Source organism: Physella acuta, unplaced genomic scaffold (genome assembly GCF_028476545.2).
Source record: "Physella acuta isolate Inbredline_101_S28 unplaced genomic scaffold, ASM2847654v3 ptg001167l, whole genome shotgun sequence".
Classification (NCBI taxonomy): Eukaryota; Metazoa; Mollusca; class Gastropoda; family Physidae; genus Physella; species Physella acuta.
In genome coordinates, this window is record NW_026732684.1 from 1 (window position 1) to 23,556 (window position 23,556).

The following is a 23,556-nucleotide window of genomic DNA, read 5'->3' on the forward strand; positions in this document are numbered from 1 at the left end:
TTATTACAATTTTTTAATTAAAATTTTCTGTCACTTATCATATATCATTACAAACCATATCACTTACTGGTTAATTTGAGACCAAATTTAATGGTCTAGCTTAATTAGGGGCCGAGAAAACAAACAAAAACAAAATGACCTATTAACATCTTAAAATGCGAAACTCTTTTTCGCCATCAAAAGATATCAAAAAGTTACGTTGGTTTGTGTTTTCCATTCGTAGCATGATGTCATAGCAATTACGACAACATTGGGTATTTTAGTTACCAAAAAAAACCAAAACATTTTGTTAGAAATAAAACTTTATATTCATTATGTTTATTAAGGAAATATCAGACATATTTATTATAAATTCTATGTACAATGTACAATTTTAAGACATTAGGCATTCCATGATGAATTGAACAATCAATACCCATGAAGATGACAATAAAATTAATATCCAAAACTAAAAATAGATCTGACAGAAATCTAGATCTAGTCCTTCTAACTGTAACGACAATACAGTATTATTAGGTAAGATGATAAATGAACTTTTTTTTAACTTTCAAATTAAATACTCTATAATTAGTATTATCTTCTGTAGTAGCATTAGGTTAGGCGAAGTTTTCTTTTTTTTTTTTTTTTTTTTTTTTTTTTACCAGCTATGCGTAGTAAATCTACAGTCCTGTAAGCTTGCGTGAACTTAAAATGACCCTAAGTTGATTTACAATTTGCTTGGTTTATGAGGGGAGGGGTGGGATTGCCCACCGACGATCTCTAACAGCAATAGTTAATGCTGTGACGTATGTATGGTAGGCCTGCTGAACTCACGGTGAACCCTCGACCGTGTCAACATTTTTCTCCCGCAGACAAGAAAATGTAAGCAGTCGATCTCGCGAGCGATGCGAGCGACGATGTTTGGAAAATTTTGAATAATTATTTTTTAAAATATTATTTCGTTCAAAAAATTTTTTTTTGAAAAAGAAAGAAAATAAAACCGCTCGTGGCATTTCCCATGTGAAACAATAAAATAACGCACAACTGATTTACGTCGGATTCGAACTCGGAGATTCTAGGTCACCTACCGCACCGTTCTGTTTACTCTGCCACACACCACGATGTATTGGAAAATAAAATATTAGACATTTTGTATCAAAAGATTTCTAAAACTAAAAGGAAATAATTACTACTTCATTTATTGATATCATTCTACGTAGTAACTGAGTAACTGCGTAAATTTTACACACAATTCCTATATTTTTAACTAACACAACAGCATTAACGAGGTTGACCAAGTCTAAAAATAAAAAAAATTGCCAGTAGGCCTAATTACATCTAGCACAAAAAGGCTCGGAATGAGCATTGTTTAAAATACAATACTAAGGCCTAATTAAAAACTACATATAATTTCATATAAATTATACAGTCGGGTAGGCCACGAAGTATTAATATTAACAAGGTTAATGACCGGTCACGAATTATGTTCAATGAAACTAACAGTGCAGTCGGCCTACTTGGCTTGCAGTGAAGAAAAAAAATCAATATACTTATAAAATTACTAATACTTTAATACAATAATAATGCCCACAATTTCTGCACATGCTAAAACTGAATTATAATTAAAATACTAGACTTAACAGTGCATTCCGCAAAAAACAAAAATTAGTTGTTTCTATCTGACAACTAGCGTAACAATGGCGTAACGTTGCTAAAAATAGCAGCGGCATGGTATTTCTATGGGGAATTGGATTTTGGCAGAAGGGAAGCAGCATCATTGTAATTAATCATGGTAAATATCTCAAATATATATTTATCTAGGAGCTGTCGAGCGCTGATGCCCGGAGGTCGGTCGTTTTTCGTTGCAGTTCAGTTCCTAATGAGAGTGCTCCATAAGAAATGCTTGTATTAATTATTACTACATATCTCGCAAATGTTTCTGGCATTTAAGCCATAGTATCCATTTCCTTAGCATTTCGCATTAAAATAGTGATGAGATATTGCTAGATTAGCAGTTTTTTCATTTTTTGTATATAGGACCCCCCAAAAACACTTAAAATGCGAAAACTAAAAGAGCATGACGTTTCAGGGTCAGGTTCTGACTTCCGGTTTTGGTAAGGAGATCGACTATAATAGAAGTATATTGTCATACTTGTGTGTCAAATATTATAGATAAATGAATAATAAACCTAAATCAATGGCTAAATATATCGATACAGGCCAGAAATTAACTTTAAACAGCAGTGTCTGAGAGCAAGATTTGCTATATAAACAGCAGCCATTTGTAAAATAGAGTGGCTTCCCCCTGAATCTGGCGCTAAAAGCTTATAAATATAAAACTTAGACAAGATGGCTGCTATAGTAAATGAGCATGGTTGCATCTGTTGGAAACATCGCTAGTCTTCATTTATTACGGAAAAGTTTTAATTCAATTGTTTAAAAACAGGTACATAAATGAATCAAGGAAACATTTTTGAATTTTTTAAAACATAAATCTTCCTCAAAATGTGAAATAATTATTAAAATGTAAGGAGTCACCTGTTTTTCACATTACAAATCGCGGGCGATTTTACGTACCCAAAACGATAGATTACCCAAAAATGTTTCCTTGTTTCATTTATGTACCTGTTTTTAAACAATTGAATTAAAACTTTTCAGTAATAAATGAACACCAGCGATGTTTCCATATTCCAACAGATGCAACCATGCTCATTTACTATAGTAGCCATCTTGTTAAAGTTTTATTTTTATAGACTTAAAGCGCGAGATTCAGGCGGAAGTCACTCTATTTTACAAATGGCTGCTGTTTATACAGCAAATCTTGCTTGCTGACACTGCTGTTTAAAGTTAATTTCTGGTCTATATTGATATATTTAGCCATTGATTTAGGTTTATTATTCATTTATCTATAATGTTTGACACAAACATATCACAATATACTTCTATTACAGCCTTGATAATGAGGTAACGTTTTCGTACATTAATAGCCGCGAGCGATTTTACGTACCCAAAACGATAGATTACCCATCCAACTACTTAGTTACTAGTTACTAATTTAAAAATTTTGGTAAAACTCCATTTTAGCGTATTTTATTCTCCGTTGCTTGTTTACCTCCAGTTGAGCGTATTTTATTATAATAACCGAAACACACCAAAACATTAGAAAAACACGATTTATTTATTTGTATTGTATTTTTGTTTTCACAAATGAATAAAATGAATGTTTAAAAATCACGACTTATTAAGTTATTTTTAGGCCGGTTTGTTGCTTAGATGGCTGGATTGACCTCTGACCCTGAAACGTCACGCGTCGTTTTCTGACGGTTTCTACGTTTATTATAGGGGTCCTATCCACGACAAATTAAAGAACTGTTTATCTCGCCAACTCTGATCATTATTTTAACACAAGATACTAATAAAATGGATAATATGCCTTAGAATGCCAGAAAAAATCGCGAGAATTGTGTTTGTAAATAATGAGAGGATTTCTAGTGGAGCACTCTCCGTAAAAACTGAACCACGGCCAAAAACGACCCAATAACGGGGAAAACCGCTCTGATAACACTAAATTAATATATAATTGAGATAATTACCATGTATATTTACAGTATTATCGATTCTATTTTCCAAAATCTAATTCCAAAATGAGGTACCCACGCTGACATTTCTATTCGCTATTTTTAGTATCATGACGTCATTGCTACGCTAGTTGCCAGACTGAAACAACTAGTTTTTGTTTTTTTACGGAATGAACTGTTAAGTCTAGTAATTTAATTATAATTCAATTGTAGCATGTGCGGAAAAAGTAAAATTATGGACATTATTATTGTATTAGTAATTTTATTAGTATATTGATTTTTTCTTCACTGTGGGCCGACCGTTGCTGCATTCGTGACCGGTGGTTAACCTCGTCAATGCCGCGTGGCCTATTCGTTTATATAATCAGTGATGCTCGTTCAGTGGCCTTTTTCAGAGCTAGGCCTAATTACGGGCGATTTTTAGACTTAATTGATTGGCCGTTAGCCTTTTTCATTGCTGCGTATTTTAAAAAATGCTCGTTCAGCGGCCTTTTTTTTTTGGCGCTAAATAATCTGTGTACGGGCATTTTAACCCTTTGAGCCCGCCAGGCCGGTAAACCGGCTTCAACATTAGGCATATATGTCCGAAAAGCCGGTTTTCCGGCCCGATGATCTAGCGTCATATTCCTAGCGGCCGGTATACCATCTAATTAAATATAATTAGCGGAACACTGACTAAAACTGCGCAAATGTCTTTTTAGTGCGTGATTATGATTCTAAAAATAGATTTTAGGAAAAGTGAAAGTGTTTACATTTCGTAGCAATGCCGCCGAAACGAAAAGTTGAGCCACGACCATCGACTTCAGCACATAAAGTTGGTGCAAAAGATGAAGCAAAAGACCGAAATATCAACAAAAGAAGTAGAATGACTGCATCTCAGGCAATACAACTACTTATTGATTCTGATGAAGAAGATAATATTCCTGGTTGAATTTGAGACTGAACTCAGTGACATTGAAATTGACAGTGACAATGAAACTGTTCAAGTACGTTATGATGCACGTGGTGTCAAGGACAAAGATTTGCCGAAACGAAAAAAAAATGTTTACTGTTGCAAAACATGCTAAGGTTTTCATTGCATCGGGTCCGGCAGTGATAACTGTTTTGAATGTTATCACACAAAAGTGGACTTCTGGTGATGAACTAGTATGGCCAGGTATCAATAATAACAAAACAATTACTAAATGTAAATTTTTTTCTTCTATGTTCTATCAAAACAATAATTATGTGTTCGATTTATATACATTGTTCTGTTCATACATTGTAAACAAATAAAGAATTTCACAATCTTTCTGCTTTGGGGTTTGGTCCTGAGTCTGGATACCAAATTTGGCTTGATTATCTCAAACGGTTCAAAAGTTATAGGCAAAGTTAGAAGCATATAAGTGAAAATTGGTTTGGCCCTGGGAGCTCAGGAAATGGGAGAAACTAGGCCAGGGAGGCCAGGGCTCAAAGGGTTAAGCGTTTATTTATTTTTTTAAGCTAGACGTAGATCTAGTTAAAAAAATATTTTTTTTATACAGCTGGCTGTCTAGCATGCCTGATGTGCGACCTTTAAAAAAATGACCGAGCTTTAAAAAAAATGACCAGAAGTAGGGAAATAGGTCTGTTTTTCAATTAGCTTGAAGAAGGGTAGGGGGGGGGGGAAGAGAGAGAGAAGTGAAGACACCGACCATCTCGTGTACGCGTGTTCATTCTATGTGTACTATAGGCCTGTTGAAGTCACGGTGACCCCGCGACCGTGGTGGGATTTTTCATCCACAGGATAGTAAACATAAGCAAGCAATCACGATGTTTGGAGATTTTATTTAAGAAAAAAAAAACACATACGTCATGTTTTCAAGATGAAAAAAAAAATGTAATGTAAAAAAAAAAAAACAGCTGCCACACTGTTGATTCAATATAATGTGATTGAGTGTAAAATTTATTTGTATTTATAAACTATCTTAACTATTACACTATTACTATCATATTATTTTATGCATATATTATTTAAAATTAGAATTTTAAATAAAAATATTTATTATGGTCATTTGATTTATGCAGCTGTTCATTATTTCATAAAATGGTATGAATAACATGTAGAGTAGAATTTAATAAATAATAAAATAACTAGATCTAGTTTTATTATCAACCAGTTGCTTTTTGTTATTTTCCGGTGAGTAAATAACCTAAGCTGACGCAATTACCATGGCGGGAATGAAAAGCTCGTGTACACAAGTTTACGACGTAATGTTATGCCTGTCGAGGAGCAAGAATGCTGTTTCCTCATCCATTTTCCATTCTAAGATAATTTTTAAATTCTCTCTTTTCTCGTCAACCGAGTAAGCTAGATATTTAAATTTGGTGTCGAAAGTTCTCTTAAGGGGTAAGGAAGTTAATGGTGTATTTAAAATAACAGAGTACCGTTACAGCTAGTTTAATGAAATTTTATATATAAGTATTTTATCAAAATCGTAGATCCTTATCAACTTTTGAGAGATTTCCGATAACCGGAAGTGGTACTTTTTCTACTTTGAATTTTTCAAAAGCCTATAATCTGAGTACTATTTCAGATAGATAAATGAAATTTCACATGTAAGTAAAAGACCTATATCTATACCTTCTGTCAAAATTTGAGTAATTTCCGTTGACCGGAAGTACTAATTTACGCTATTTCCGATTTCTCAAAAAACGCATGTGAATTTATAATGTACTAATAATATTCCGCACTATTATACACATCTTTATTTGGCGTTTACTTGGTGCGCAATTCTTTTTTTATGAGATTCTATTCTATTTTAAAAAGTTTAAATATTTAAAATGGATTAAAAATCATAACTATATCCCGAGTTACCATCCCCTGTTGTTTTATATAAAAATATTGGAGAAAGTTTAGGGGAGATCACTTCCGGTTTAATTAACCTCATGTTCATTTGTACATTAAATAGAATTTCTGTCTGAGTTAACCAAAACTACTTTACATTAGTAAATTTTTGTCCTAAACAGTATTGTTAAATAGTTATATAAAGTTCTATCAATGTCAAATGTTTTCCCATGGTAGTCGATGCTGTTATTCATAGAACTACTTTTTCAATTGATTTAGCCTTTGGAGGGGTCGATGGAAGACGAAGTGGAGGTCGTAGCAGCAGAAGTCGGATTGGTAGAAGTTCTGGAACTTTTTCAAGAAACAACAGAGTAATGTCACGCATTCCACTATCCGGTCGAATAGTTGGAGGTAGTAGTCCTTATACCAGCTCAACATGGATGGTGGCAGCATCTGCCGGGATGATTTATGGTAGCATGCGCTACCGTAAGCTTTATCCACATAGCAATAAAAGTAAGTAGTGCCAATTAAAGGTATTTTTACCATCCAAAGGGATCAGTCGTAGGACCAGATGTTTTGATTAGTAGTTAAGTGATTGTCTATCTGTCTGATTTCAAGGATTTTTTTATCATAAATGTAACTTTTCCACATTTTAAAAATGGAAATTCACGTTTCATCTCATTGAAAATTGTCCACCGATATTTTTCCGCAGACTGACTGATTTTTTTATATGTTTATTTTAGCTGATTAAGTCTTATTTGAGGCAAATCTTGTAACTCAATTTTGACTCAGTTTTAATGTAGTGAGTTTGTCCAAACTTTCTAGATGCATTTATCGTTGATGATAATGCAATTTTTTAATTTAATCACCTATTAAACTGTCATTAAAAATTATTAAAAGATTCGTCCCACTTATCGAAAGGGGGAAAATAACAACTTTAAGTACTAAAAGGTCACAGCTGGTTGGTTTCTTGTCCAAAAATGGAACACAGACTAAGAATGGGCAGTTAACTGTTGCTAAGATTGCTAACTACTTACGTGGTTTTAAAAAAAGTATTTTTAGGCAGTCTCTTTGTTTTGAAGTGTCTTTTTGTCTGTTTATTAGCTTTCTGTATGAAGAATTTTTGTATTTGTTTACTAGATTTATTTGACTATTTAAAATAATTTTAGATTGGTGTCAGTTTTGAATTGACCATGATGTTTGTGTCTATTTAGTGCCAACAATCTGTACCAATAACAAAGAAAAAAGCCCTTCAGGTACAGTCTATGGCTATTTCATTTGTCCACGAGAGAATGAATCTCTCAATGCTGTCTACTGTTGTGGCCCAGACAAAAGGGAATACTGTTGTAATGAATCAGAAGCTGAAGCCTATTTCATGTAAGTTGTCATGAAAGATGCTAAGACATGGATTCCCAAAACCCCAAAATAGCACTTCTTCTTCTTCTTCTTCTTCGTTCTTAATTGAGAATATGGTGGAGGATTTAGACAACAAGTCCAACTTCGTGAACAAATCGGACTGTGGTCTTCAGATCAGCAGGTGCCCCATATAATTTTTCCCTGAGTGGGGTGAGCAGGGGCCAGTGTCTGACTTGCGCCTGGCTATACAAAGAACATTCCTGAAGGACGTGCTCCGTATTTTCCGGGGCCTTGCCACAAGGGCACATTTCGCCACACCCAACCTTTAGTTTTTTATGCATGTGTTGATTTAGTCTGTTATGTCCTGTTAGTCAAAAGATTATGTATTGTTGTTTTCGTGTCAAATTATAATATCCATCATCTTTATTGTAGTGAGGGTGTGTGTCAGACCACATTTGCGTTTGTTTGTTTTTTATTATTCTTTTTATTTCTTTTGGGTGTAGCGAATTTCCGGTTGTTGTTTCTTTCCCCCAATTTTTGCCAGCTGGTCCGCAATCTCATTACCCTGGATCTGGCAGTCGCCCGGGATCAACTGCAGCACAATTCTGCTGCAGGTATTTATTAGCCTTTCTAGTGCTGTCCTAAGTGATTGAGTATAGGACTCTGGATTTTTTAGGGATTGCAGGACAGATTTGGCATCTGTAAGAAATACTATCTGACTATTTGGTGATTCAGGGTGTTCTGACAGGAGGTTTGCTGCATGCTCTATAGCTTCTTTTTCTGCCCTAAAATTGTCGGATAGGCTGCCTGTGGCTATTGACTTTTCCAGGCTTTCTCCCCTTGGCCATTCAATAAGGATGCCAGCCCCGCCATTTTTTGTGGCATCTTCAGCTGAGCCATCTGTAAATACCCTAATCCAGGTATTGCTAGGGTACTGATCCTTAATGTGCTTATTTGTTATTTTCTTTAGTTCTTCTTGATCATAGTCAGATTTTCTTTCTATGGTGTCTATTGAGTCACTAATGGTTAAATGACAGTGGGAGATCCAAGGTGGGGAGAAGTTTTGAGTTTTGATTGCTTCAGGAATGATGTTTTTGATAAAATAGCATTAAAACTAAGTAATTTTATATTTCATCTAATTAATTTTATATTTCCTCAGCACTAAAACTAAAAAATAAGTTCATGTGATTTTTTTCCAACCATTTAGGCTACATGAAAGAAACAAAGCTACAAACATGTCAGTTGGAACTATTGTAGGAATTATTGTTGCTGTTGTGGTCATTGTTGCTGTTGGAGCTTTGTGTTGCAAAAAACGGAAGCAGGCTGGAAAAATAATTCGCAAATTTTCCAAAAGAGGTAAAAATATTTTCTTATTGTGCTGATTGTATAGTTCTTGATGTTACCTGATTGTTGTTGGTGATAAATGCTTGTGTTGGGGCATGTGTCAGTACATGTTTTTTTTGTTAACCCTTTAGGATCCAGCCAGAGATACTGTGGTCCCCAGACAGTCCCGCTCAACAGTGCAGATCCAGGCTATGGTAACTATATCTTTACATCAGGTCTTTTATTCTAACATGATCACACTCAAGCTGCCACTTACCTTAAAAGATTAGTTCCAAATGATTTTTTTACTTTCTTATACAGAGTATAGAGGGAGTATTTTAATCTTATATATAAAGCTCAAATGGACGCTTGTGTCTCTGTATGTGGCAGGTGGACAGCAGACCAGTGGTACAAAATGTAGTATAAAACTTGGGGTCGCCGAGTGTAATATTCTTAGTGTTAATTATCTAAATCAGTGGTTCCCAAACTTCGAAATTAGTGAGGAAAATAATAAACACTAAAAGACGTCAACCTCATGTCATTTTCAGCATTTAATTTATTTCTTTGTTTTGATTGTAATTTGAGAAGCCACAAAAGGAACTAAGACTCAAAAGGCAATTGATTTCCTGCTTGGGTATGATCGGTGCATACTACACCAAAATTGTTTGAGCAGTTTTTTATTTAACACAACAATACGTGATGCGGAATGATTCTGCAAAGTTAAGAATTCATTGGCAATGCTGGCAACATCAAGGGAAGCTGATGCAGATTCTTTTTCTTTCAGCTCAGGGAAAATAATGCAGCGGTTTGCTTTCAAGAAATTCAAGATGCCCAGAATCCTCTTTCAAATTTTTATTTATCTCACAATCAGATTCATCTACCACACTGCAGAGTTTCTCAAACATGGCAATATTTTTGATATTTGTTTTTCTTATCCAATTTTGCAGCTTTGATAAAAATGCCAAGAGATTAGAAAATATCTAACTGATCTAAATCATGGGTTCCCAAACTGTGGGGGTTGCGAAGGGCTTTCTGGGGGGGGGGGGGGGGGGTGGAGGGTAGACTAAACCCTAGCCATGAAAAGAAAACATATTTAGAAGAATATCTGAAATTCAGCTTTACTGACATCACTGGAAATGGAATAGAGAAGAAACAATGCGAATTGTGCAAAGTTGTTCTCCGTCATGAGTCTATGAAACTTTCAAAACTAAAACGTCATTTTGAGACGAGTCATTCGGAACACACCTAAAAAGATGTGGAGGTCTCACGTCGGCATGAAACTAGTTGCAAACGTCAGAGACTTGATTGAACAGGAAGTTTTCACCAAGAAAACACAGCATTAGTGCAAGCATCATATAAAGTCACATTAGAAATTGCTAAGCAAAAAAAAAAAAAAAACCTCTCACACAATAGGAGAAAATCTCATCAAACCCTGCATGTTAAAAATGGTGAAATGAACTCTTGGGGATTCAAGTACAGTAAAGATGCAACAAATATTTCTGTCTAATAATACTATTCAGCAGCTTATAGCAGACATATCCGTAGATGTTAACGAACAAATTTTAAATGAAATCAAGCTTTCACCATTGCTTGCCTTTCTAGAAGATGAATCAACACACGTGAGTTTGTGTTTGCATTTGCTTGTCTTTGCAAAATATATTCATTCAGATGATAGCAAAGAAGAGTTGCTATTTTGTGAAGATATCATGGAGAAAATAAATGTTTTTTGAAACTGGAGGATTAAAATGGGAAATGGCTGGCTGTAGGGTTTGTACGGATGGTGCACCATCTATATTTGGGTCAAAATCGGTCCAATTCCATTGCTAATAAAAGTCGTAAATTATATTGAACCTGCAGCCCTTAACACCCGTCTGTTTAAAGAACCATGCAAACCTGCAGCCCTTAACACCCATCTGTTTAAAGAACCATGGGAACCTGCAGCCCTTAACACCCGCCTGTTTAAAGAACCATGCAAACCTGCAGCCCTTAACACCCATCTGTTTAAAGAACCATGCAAACCTGCAGCCCTTAACACCCGTCTGTTTAAAGAACCATGCAAACCTGCAGCCCTTAACACCCGTCTGTTTAAAGAACCATGCAAACCTGCAGCCCTTAACACCCGCCTGTTTAAAGAACCATGGGAACCTGCAGCCCTTAACACCCGCCTGTTTAAAGAACCATGCAAACCTGCAGCCCTTAACACCCGCCTGTTTAAAGAACCATGGGAACCTGCAGCCCTTAACACCCGCCTGTTTAAAGAACCATGCAAACCTGCAGCCCTTAACACCCATCTGTTTAAAGAACCATGCAAACCTGCAGCCCTTAACACCCGTCTGTTTAAAGAACCATGCAAACCTGCAGCCCTTAACACCCGTCTGTTTAAAGAACCATGCAAACCTGCAGCCCTTAACACCCGTCTGTTTAAAAAACCATGGGAACCTGCAGCCCTTAACACCCGTCTGTTTAAAGAACCATGCGAACCTGCAGCCCTAAACACCCATCTGTTTAAAGAACTGTGCAAAGACATGAATAAAGATCATTAGGTTCTGGTTTTGCACACAACAGTATACTGGCTGTCAAAAAGAAATGTTGTGAATTGTGTTTATGAATTGAAAGATGAAATCATGATGTTCTTGGAAGTGCAAGGGATACGGGACCTTTTGATATAATTTAACAACAAAGAGTGGTTGGGGAGAGTATTATACCTAGAAGATATATTCGAACATCAACATAAGCTTAACCTGAAGCTTCAGGGAAAATGAACGAATATTATTTCTTTTCATGATAATCTTGGGGCAATTTTATCAAAGCTGAAAAATTGGTGAAGAAAAATAAATCTTAGAAGTTTGGCCATGTTTGAGAAATAAATAAAAATAAAATTTTATTGGGAATTCTAGGCATCTTGAATCTCTTGAAAACTAACTGCAATGTCATTTTCCCTTGAGCTGAAAGAAGAAGAATCTGCATTGACAAGTAACCCATTCACTGCTGCTTCTCTTGATGTTGTCAGCATTCCAGGTGAATTAAAAGATGAAATATTGGAATTGCAAAATGATTCCGCATCACATACTGTGTTAAACACAATTTCAGTGTAGTATGCACCATTCATACACAAAATTAAATTGATCGCCTTTATTTTTAGTTACTCTTGTGTGTACATATCTTCTTGAGAATAGACTTTTAAAACTTCCCCAATGAAAAACAAAATAAAGAAATAAATTAAATGTTGACAATAACTCAACTGCATACTCAATAGCATGCTAATTCACTCATCGCATTTAAACAGTTATTGAAAATCTACTAGAATATCTTATTTTAGTGCTTATTAATTTCCTTACGATCATTGACTTTTTAATTTTATTGTGGTTACGGGTCACTTACTTTTTATAAATGGGGGTCACCACTCACAAAAAGTTAGTACTGATCTAAATTAATGATTAAGAAAAATCAATATTGATGGTTTTGTTAAAAAAATTTCATTTTCCAAACTCATCATTTTAATTTGCACGAGCCGACCAGCGGCATATCACACGCCGCTATTTAGTTGTATTATTTTCTACTTTTCAGTAATTCGAAAGCAGCCTCCTCTTAGTTTCCTCCCCTAAGTTTAAAATAGTTTCAAACTAAATTATCTGCCCCTAATAGCCGTCACTAAACCCGTCTCTACGATTATAAACATTTAGCGTGAACCACAGCCCACCAGACCATGTTGGGGTGGCGGCGGTTGCGATATGCCTAGAGAGGAAGAGAGGGGACTGCAAGGCGCGCTTACATCTTGTTTTCTAACGTCTCCAAGAAGAGAATTATATATATAGATAATGTGGAAAGAACACAATCAAATAAAATATATAATAAATAAAATATATCACCCTTCACAAAAATACTTATTGTGTCTGGAAAAAAATGGACAATCTACTTCCCTTTGTCCCTTTGGTACCAGTTACTTTCCTTGATAGATCACAAAAAGAAACATTAAATTCTTTTATTCGTTTGTTTTGATTTTGGAAAAAAATATTAGCATGGATAAATAAAGTGCAATGTGGTAAGTAAAACACTGGTATTTTAAATACTACCTTTTATTTATTTTATACACTGAATGTATTGTTTACTAATTATTATTTTTAATCAATAACAGTTTAGAAGCCATTCCTAAATGTCCTCTATGTTTAAATGTCCTCTGGCGCCCCAACAAGGAGCTATTTGGCGCCATGAGCGCTATGGTATCTACATTTGTTTTAGTGAGTGTAATAGACTATGGATACGATGGGGTATTATAGATGTACAGTTTACTAAGTTGAATCAGGCGGGTTCGCAGGCGCCCCGACAGGATGCTTGTATTTGCAATTGTGTTGGCATTAAGTTTGTGTTTGTTTTTATGTTTTGGTTTTGGTTAATTCAAAAAAATGTTTCCTAAACCTGGCCCTGTATCATACAAAAATCTAGATTGATATGTTGACATTAATTATACAACCTTCCAGAGCCAATACAAAAATCTAGATTGATATGTTGACATTATTTATACAACCTTCCAGAGCCAATACAAAAATCTGGATTGATATGTTGACATTATTTATACAACCTTCCAGAGCCAATACAAAAATCTGGATTGATATGTTGACATTATTTATACAACCTTCCAGAGCCAATACAAAAATCTAGATTGATATGTTGACATTATTTATACAACCTTCCAGAGCCAATACAAAAATCTAGATTGATATGTTGACATTAATTATACAACCTTCCAGAGCCAATACAAAAATCTAGATTGATATGTTGACATTATTTATACAACCTTCCAGAGCCAATACAAAAATCTAGATTGATATGTTGACATTATTTATACAACCTTCCAGAGCCAATACAAAAATCTAGATTGATATGTTGACATTATTTATACAACCTTCCAGAGCCAATACAAAAATCTACATTGATATGTTGACATTATTTATACAACCTTCCAGAGCCAATACAAAAATCTAGATTGATATGTTGACATTAATTATACAACCTTCCAGAGCCAATACAAAAATCTAGATTGATATGTTGACATTATTTATACAACCTTCCAGAGCCAATACAAAAATCTACATTGATATGTTGACATTATTTATACAACCTTCCAGAGCCAATACAAAAATCTAGATTGATATGTTGACATTATTTATACAACCTTCCAGAGCCAATACAAAAATCTAGATTGATATGTTGACATTATTTATACAACCTTCCAGAGCCAATACAAAAATCTAGATTGATATGTTGACATTATTTATACAACCTTCCAGAGCCAATACAAAAATCTAGATTGATATGTTGACATTATTTATACAACCTTCCAGAGCCAATACAAAAATCTAGATTGATATGTTGACATTATTTATACAACCTTCCAGAGCCAATACAAAAATCTAGATTGATATGTTGACATTATTTATACAACCTTCCAGAGCCAATACAAAAATCTAGATTGATATGTTGACATTAATTATACAACCTTCCAGAGCCAATACAAAAATCTAGATTGATATGTTGACATTAATTATACAACCTTCCAGAGCCAATACAAAAATCTAGATTGATATGTTGACATTATTTATACAACCTTCCAGAGCCAATACAAAAATCTAGATTGATATGTTGACATTATTTATACAACCTTCCAGAGCCAATACAAAAATCTAGATTGATATGTTGACATTATTTATACAACCTTCCAGAGCCAATACAAAAATCTAGATTGATATGTTGACATTAATTATACAACCTTCCAGAGCCAATACAAAAATCTAGATTGATATGTTGACATTATTTATACAACCTTCCAGAGCCAATACAAAAATCTAGATTGATATGTTGACATTAATTATACAACCTTCCAGAGCCAATTCAAAAATCTAGATTGATATGTTGACATTATTTATACAACCTTCCAGAGCCAATACAAAAATCTAGATTGATATGTTGACATTAATTATACAACCTTCCAGAGCCAATACAAAAATCTAGATTGATATGTTGACATTATTTATACAACCTTCCAGAGCCAATACAAAAATCTAGATTGATATGTTGACATTATTTATACAACCTTCCAGAGCCAATACAAAAATCTAGATTGATATGTTGACAATAATTATACAACCTTCCAGAGCCAATACAAAAATCTAGATTGATATGTTGACATTAATTATACAACCTTCCAGAGCCAATACAAAAATCTAGATTGATATGTTGACATTAATTATACAACCTTCCAGAGCCAATACAAAAATCTAGATTGATATGTTGACATTATTTATACAACCTTCCAGAGCCAATACAAAAATCTAGATTGATATGTTGACATTATTTATACAACCTTCCAGAGCCAATACAAAAATCTAGATTGATATGTTGACATTATTTATACAACCTTCCAGAGCCAATACAAAAATCTAGATTGATATGTTGACATTATTTATACAACCTTCCAGAGCCAATACAAAAATCTAGATTGATATGTTGACATTATTTATACAACCTTCCAGAGCCAATACAAAAATCTAGATTGATATGTTGACATTATTTATACAACCTTCCAGAGCCAATACAAAAATCTAGATTGATATGTTGACATTATTTATACAACCTTCCAGAGCCAATACAAAAATCTAGATTGATATGTTGACATTAATTATACAACCTTCCAGAGCCAATACAAAAATCTAGATTGATATGTTGACATTATTTATACAACCTTCCAGAGCCAATACAAAAATCTAGATTGATATGTTGACATTATTTATACAACCTTCCAGAGCCAATACAAAAATCTAGATTGATATGTTGACATTATTTATACAACCTTCCAGAGCCAATACAAAAATCTAGATTGATATGTTGACATTATTTATACAACCTTCCAGAGCCAATACAAAAATCTAGATTGATATGTTGACATTATTTATACAACCTTCCAGAGCCAATACAAAAATCTAGATTGATATGTTGACATTATTTATACAACCTTCCAGAGCCAATACAAAAATCTAGATTGATATGTTGACATTATTTATACAACCTTCCAGAGCCAATACAAAAATCTAGATTGATATGTTGACATTAATTATACAACCTTCCAGAGCCAATACAAAAATCTAGATTGATATGTTGACATTAATTATACAACCTTCCAGAGCCAATACAAAAATCTAGATTGATATGTTGACATTATTTATACAACCTTCCAGAGCCAATACAAAAATCTAGATTGATATGTTGACATTATTTATACAACCTTCCAGAGCCAATACAAAAATCTAGATTGATATGTTGACATTATTTATACAACCTTCCAGAGCCAATACAAAAATCTAGATTGATATGTTGACATTATTTATACAACCTTCCAGAGCCAATACAAAAATCTAGATTGATATGTTGACATTATTTATACAACCTTCCAGAGCCAATACAAAAATCTAGATTGATATGTTGACATTATTTATACAACCTTCCAGAGCCAATACAAAAATCTAGATTGATATGTTGACATTATTTATACAACCTTCCAGAGCGGGAAAAACTTGATTTTACAATCCTGTCTATATGTGTGTAAACTTGATAACTTGCATACCGTTTCATTTAGGTCGACAAAATTTTAGATAGAAGCATTATATCAAATTTGTAGTTCTGTATCAACTTTTGAGCGATTTTTGGTAACCAGTGAATAATATAAATAGATGAGGTACTTACTCCATTTCTAATTTCTCAAATGTGTATTCAAATGTTTTATGTACACAGCTACAGTGATGTGTATTCAAATGTTTGTTATTTTCCTCCCAGCATTAGCCCATGAGGAAAAACCAGCTCAACCTCCACCATCGTATGCTGATGTGGTATCACACGGAGAACCCTACCCACCTTTGGGTAAGTTGATTTGTTTGGATGTGGTATGACATGGAGAACCCTACCCACCTTTGGGTAAGTTGATGTGTTTGGATGTGGTATGACATGGAGAACCCTACCCACCTTTGGGTAAGTTGATGTGTTTGGATGTGGTATGACATGGAGAACCCTACCCACCTTTGGGTAAGTTGATGTGTTTGGATGTGGTATGACATGGAGAACCCTACCCACCTTTGGGTAAGTTGATGTGTTTGGATGTGGTATGACATGGAGAACCCTACCCACCTTTGGGTAAGTTGATGTGTTTGAGCTGGAGAGTTTGAGCACATGTGCTCAATTGAGTGTTGGTTATGAAATGGAATCTAACTTGAGCATCCAACCTTTTGTTTGCAGCTAAAACAAGTGAAGCTCTGGGAACAGGATACCCCCCACCCATGGGGCACGGAGCACCCGCATCTTACCAAGATATGCCCTTCCCACCTCCAAGTGATGTTCCTTATCCATATTCCAATGTTCCATACCCACCTTGTAGTGGCGCCCCCTACCCACAACCTACTGGAGCCCCCTACCCACAACCTAGTGGTGCCCCCTACCCACAACCTACTGGAGCCCCCTACCCACAACCTAGTGGTGCCCCCTACCCACAACCTAGTGGTGCCCCCTACCCACAACCTAGTGGTGCCCCCTACCCACAACCTACTGGAGCCCCCTACCCCCAGCCTGGTGAGTTCCCCTACCCCCAGCATAGTGAGACTTCCTACCCCGAACCTAGAGGAGCCCCATACCCCCAGCCTAGTGGGGGCTCCTACTCACCCACACATGAGACACATCAGCCAGCTAGTGGGGCCCCCTATCCAGATGAGATCCACACCTACAGTGGAGTGACACCCCAAACAGCCGACATATCTGAATCTACCCTGCCAACAGCTCCTCAGTATGAGCCTGTAGCTCTCAACTCACCTGTACAAGAGAGCTCGAATTCATGTAAGTAGAAATTGACCTACACCTAGCTCCCTACCAGATCCTAGCTGCTACAATCCCTACTAGACCCCAGCTGCTACATTCCCTACTAGATCCCAGCTGCTACATTCCCTACTAGATCCCAGCTGCTACATTCCCTACTAGACCCCAGCTGCTACATTCCCTACTAGACCCCAGCTGCTACATTCCCTACTAGACCCCAGCTGCTACATTCCCTACTAGACCCCAGCTGCTACATTCCCTACTAGACCCCAGCTGCTACATTCCCTACTAGACCCCAGCTGCTACATTCCCTACTAGACCCCAGCTGCTACATTCCCTACTAGACCCCAGCTGCTACATTCCCTACTAGACCCCAGCTGCTACATTCCCTACTAGACCCCAGCTGCTACATTCCCTACTAGACCCCAGCTGCTACATTCCCTACTAGACCCTAGCTGCTACATTTCCTACCAGACCCCAGCTGCTACATTCCCTACTAGACCCCAGCTGCTACATTCCCTACTAGACCCCAGCTGCTACATTCCCTACTAGACCCCAGCTGCTACATTCCCTACTAGACCCCAGCTGCTACATTCCCTACTAGACCCCAGCTGCTACATTCCCTACTAGACCCTAGCTGCTACATTCCCTACTAGACCCCAGCTGCTACATTCCCTACTAGACCCCAGCTGCTACATTCCCTACTAGACCCCAGCTGCTACATTCCCTACTAGACCCTAGCTGCTACATTCCCTACTAGACCCTAGCTGCCATGCTTGACAGCAGGTGAATTGACCCTGGGCTAATTTGTAGCAGGAATCTTCTGGTGGGGGCTAATCTCTGGTGAATGAGGGGGGTAAGTGGGGCTAATCTCTGGTGAATGAGGGGGGTAAGTGGGGCTAATCTCTGGTGAATGAGGGGGGTAAGTGGGTGACAGTGGGGCTAATCTCTGGTGAATGAGGGGGGTAAGTGGGTGACAGTGGGGCTAATCTCTGGTGAATGAGGGGGGTAAGTGGGTGACAGTGGGGCTAATCTCTGGTGAATGAGGGGGGTAAGTGGGTGACAGTGGGGCTAATCTCTGGTGAATGAGGGGGGTAAGTGGGGCTAATCTCTGGTGAATGAGGGGGGGGTAAGTGGGGCTAATCTCTGGTGAATGAGGGGGGTCAGTGGGTGACAGTGGGGCTAATCTCTGGTGAATGAGGGGGGTAAGTGGGGCTAATCTCTGGTGAATGAGGGGGGTAAGTGGGGCTAATCTCTGGTGAATGAGGGGGGTAAGTGGGGCTAATCTCTGGTGAATGAGGGGGGTAAGTGGGGCTAATCTCTGGTGAATGAGGAGGGGGGGGGGGCTAATCTCGGGTGAATGAGGGGGGGGGGGGCTAATCTCTGGTGAATGAGGGGGTAAGTGGGGCTAATCTCTGGTGAATGAGGGGGGTAAGTGGGGCTAATCTCTGGTGAATGAGGGGGTAAGTGGGGCTAATCTCTGGTGAATGAGGGGGTCAGTGGGTGACAGTGGGGCTAATCTCTGGTGAATGAGGGGGGTCAGTGGGTGACAGTGGGGCTAATCTCTGGTGAATGAGGGGGGTAAGTGGGGCTAATCTCTGGTGAATGAGGGGGGTCAGTGGGTGACAGTGGGGCTAATCTCTGGTGAATGAGGGGTGACAGTGGGGCTAATCTCTGGTGAATGAGGAGGGTCAGTGGGTGACAGTGGGGCTAATCTCTGGTGAATGAGGGGGGTAAGTGGGGCTAATCTCTGGTGAATGAGGGGTGTCAGTGGGTGACAGTGGGGCTAATCTCTGGTGAATGAGGGGGTAAGTGGGGCTAATCTCTGGTGAATGAGGGGGTAAGTGGGGCTAATCTCTGGTGAATGAGGGGGGTAAGTGGGGCTAATCTCTGGTGAATGAGGGGGGTAAGTGGGGCTAAACTCTGGTGAATGAGGGGGGTAAGTGGGGCTCATCTCTGGTGAATGAGGGGGGTAAGTGGGGCTAATCTCTGGTGAATGAGGGGGTCAGTGGGTGACAGTGGGGCTAATCTCTGGTGAATGAGGGGGGTAAGTGGGGCTAATCTCTGGTGAATGAGGAGGGTCAGTGGGGCTAATCTCTGGTGAATGAGGAGGGTAAGTGGGGCTAATCTCTGGTGAATGAGGGGGGGGGGCTAATCTCTGGTGAATGAGGGGGGTAAGTGGGGCTAATCTCTGGTGAATGAGGGGGTCAGTGGGTGACAGTGGGGCTAATCTCTGGTGAATGAGGGGGGTAAGTGGGGCTAATCTCTGGTGAATGAGGGGGGTAAGTGGGGCTAATCTCTGGTGAATGAGGGGGGGGGCTAATCTCTGGTGAATGAGGGGGGGGGCTAATCTCTGGTGAATGAGGAGGGTCAGTGGGGCTAATCTCTGGTGAATGAGGAGGGTCAGTGGGTGAGTGGGGCTAATCTCTGGTGAATGAGGGGGGTCAGTGGGGCTAATCTCTGGTGAATGAGGGGGGTAAGTGGGTGACAGTGGGGCTAATCTCTGGTGAATGAGGGGGGTAAGTGGGGCTAATCTCTGGTGAATGAGGAGGGTCAGTGGGGCTATTCTCTGGTGAATGAGGGGGGTAAGTGGGGCTAATCTCTGGTGAATGAGGGGGGTAAGTGGGGCTAATCTCTGGTGAATGAGGGGGGTAAGTGGGGCTAATCTCTGGTGAATGAGGGGGGTAAGTGGGGCTAATCTCTGGTGAATGAGGGGGGTAAGTGGGGCTAATCTCTGGTGAATGAGGGGGGTAAGTGGGGCTAATCTCTGGTGAATGAGGGGGGTCAGTGGGTGAGTGGGGCTAATCTCTGGTGAATTAGGGTCAGTGGGTGACAGTGGGGCTAATCTCTGGTGAATGAGGGGGGTGAGTGGGGCTAATCTCTGGTGAATTAGGGTCAGTGGGTGACAGTGGGGCTAATCTCTGGTGAATTAGGGTCAGTGGGTGACAGTGGGGCTAATCTCTGGTGAATGAGGGGGGTGAGTGGGGCTAATCTCTGGTGAATGAGGGGGGTAAGTGGGGCTAATCTCTGGTGAATGAGGGGGGTCAGTGGGGCTAATCTCTGGTGAATGAGGGGTGTAAGTGGGGCTAATCTCTGGTGAATGAGGGGGTCAGTGGGTGACAGTGGGGCTAATCTCTGGTGAATGAGGGGGGTCAGTGGGTGAGTGGGGCTAATCTCTGGTGAATGAGGGGGGGGGGCTAATCTCTGGTGAATGAGGGGGGTCAGTGGGTGAGTGGGGCTAATCTCTGGTGAATGAGGGGGGGGGGGTAAGTGGGGCTAATCTCTGGTGAATGAGGAGGGTCAGTGGGTGAGTGGGGCTATTCTCTGGTGAATGAGGGGGGGGGGGGGTAAGGGGCTAATCTCTGGTGAATGAGGGGGGTCAGTGGGTGACAGTGGGGCTAATCTCTGGTGAATGAGGGGGGGGGGGCTAATCTCTGGTGAATGAGGGGGGTCAGTGGGTGAGTGGGGCTAATCTCTGGTGAATGAGGGGGGGGGGTAAGTGGGGCTAATCTCTGGTGAATTAGGAGGGTCAGTGGGTGAGTTGGGCTAATCTCTGGTGAATGAGGGGGTAAGTGGGGCTAATCTCTGGTGAATGAGGGGGGGGGGGGGGCTAATCTCTGGTGAGATGGTTATAAGAAAGGGCTATAAATGGGTGACAGGGTGGTCAGATGTAAGAGCTTACAACAGCCAACCCAAAAGCCTTGAGTTCGGACCCTGGGCTGAAGTATGTAGGATGTGCCTGTCTCCACCCAGCTTTAATGGTTACCTGAATCACATTTGGTAAACAACAGCGGCTAGGCGTAGAACTCACCATACTATCCCCTTGTGTGCCAATGTCTTTGAATCAGATAAACTCTACTTCATCTGCCCCATTTGTCTTGGGCACCAGCAGGATGTACCATAAATATTTAAAACGAGCCGACCTGCTGTGTATCATACACCGCTATTTAGTTGTTTTTTTCTACTTTTCAGTAATTCATAATTTGTGAATTCGACAGTACCAATGCTGCCACTGAAAATATTTGCTTTAAAACACTAAACCCCCATTCCCCCCCCCCCCCCTCCCCCCCTGTGAAAGCAGCTTCCTCTTAGTTACCTCCTAAGTTTAAAATAGTTTCAAACTGAATTATCTGCCCCTAATAGCCGTCACCAAACCCGGTCTCCGATTGTAAAATGTAAACAGCGTGAACTACAACTCATCTGACCATGTGAGGGGGGTGGGGGTTGGATGGTAGCGATAGAGAGGAAGAGAGGGGACTGCAAGGCGCGTGCTTGCAGCTTGTTTTCTAACGGCTCCCAGAAGAGAATTATATATGTTACCGAGTCTATTTACTTGTAGTGCCAAATGTTACCGATTTCACTGCTGACAGCGCCAAATGTTACCGAGTGTATTTACTCGTGCTACCTTTGACCAGCACACAACATCGACCACAATATAGATACTCGGAAATGCAGGTTTACATTGATCTCTTTATTACATGAATCAATAGAAATGCTCCACATAACAATGCATCAATGTTCCACAAGAATACAATGAACCAACTGACCCCCACTGTCCTCACTAGTCCTAACATAACAGAATGCACGTGTCCATCGTTCCATCTACACCGTTCAGCCTCCAACTTGGTACTGCCTCTATCTAGCAGTCGCCTTCCCATATATCCCCTCGTATTCGTAATAATTACCATTTGTTGCATCAGACTATGAACTGCGCAGCGGCTTTGTCGTATCGTTTCCCAAGATACGCCGTGGCTTTATGTTCGTTATCAGTCCACCACCTGCACCATTGCGTCAGACTGTAATGCGTTCTTGCAATAGTCTTTAGTTGACAGACTGTATTACGTTCTCATCGTCCCTAGTAACTACGCTAGTTACATATATATAGATGTCAAGTCTGATGATATGCTTATGCCTTTCAGATGGAGCCAGGTTGTAGGATTGGATGTCAATAGGACAAGGGCATTCACTCTCAGAACAAGGGCATTTGATCTTACTGGCGGCCACGTTTCTGCTCCATTTCAGCCATTTTCTTTCCTAGTCTGTGCAAATATGCACACATTTTTTTGTGTACAGCATCTAATTTTTTTATAAGTAAACCATTTTAAAGTTATTCGTACAAAGTTTACACCTATTTTAAGTTTAATGTTCGATATTATAGCAATGTAAGTTGTGTGAGGGTTGAATATAGCAATGTAAAATGTGTGAGGGTTGAATATAGCAATGTAAGTTGTGTGAGGGTTGAATATAGCAATGTAAGTTGTGTGAGGGTTGAATATAGCAATGTAAGTTGTGTGAGGGTTGAATATAGCAATGTAAGTTGTGTGATGGTTGAATATAGCAATGTAAGATGTGTGAGGGTTGAATATAGCAATGTAAGTTGTGTGAGGGTTGAATATAGCAATGTAAAATGTGTGAGGGTTGAATATAGCAATGTAAGATGTGTGAGGGTTGAATATAGCAATGTAAGTTGTGTGAGGGTTGAATATAGCAATGTAAAATGTGTGAGGGTTGAATATAGCAATGTAAGTTGTGTGAGGGTTGAATATAGCAATGTAAGTTGTGTGAGGGTTGAATATAGCAATGTAAGTTGTGTGAGGGTTGAATATAGCAATGTAAGTTGTGTGAGGGTTGAATATAGCAATGTAAAATGTGTGAGGGTTG

At 38.7% G+C, this 23,556-nt stretch overlaps 1 protein-coding gene across 1 annotated transcript; it reads left to right on the forward strand.

The window, feature by feature from the left end:
- Positions 1-6,642: 6,642 nt before the first annotated feature.
- On the forward strand, positions 6,643-23,167 carry LOC131956669 (keratinocyte proline-rich protein; the record flags this gene model as incomplete). Its single annotated transcript, XM_059321213.1, is given in 7 exon segments — positions 6,643-6,876; positions 7,578-7,740; positions 8,927-9,075; positions 9,195-9,257; positions 16,870-16,953; positions 17,326-17,916; positions 22,815-23,167. Coding segments are annotated over 7 exon segments (1,301 nt in total), but the record flags the coding sequence as incomplete, so codon positions are not given.
- Positions 23,168-23,556: the final 389 nt, after the last annotated feature.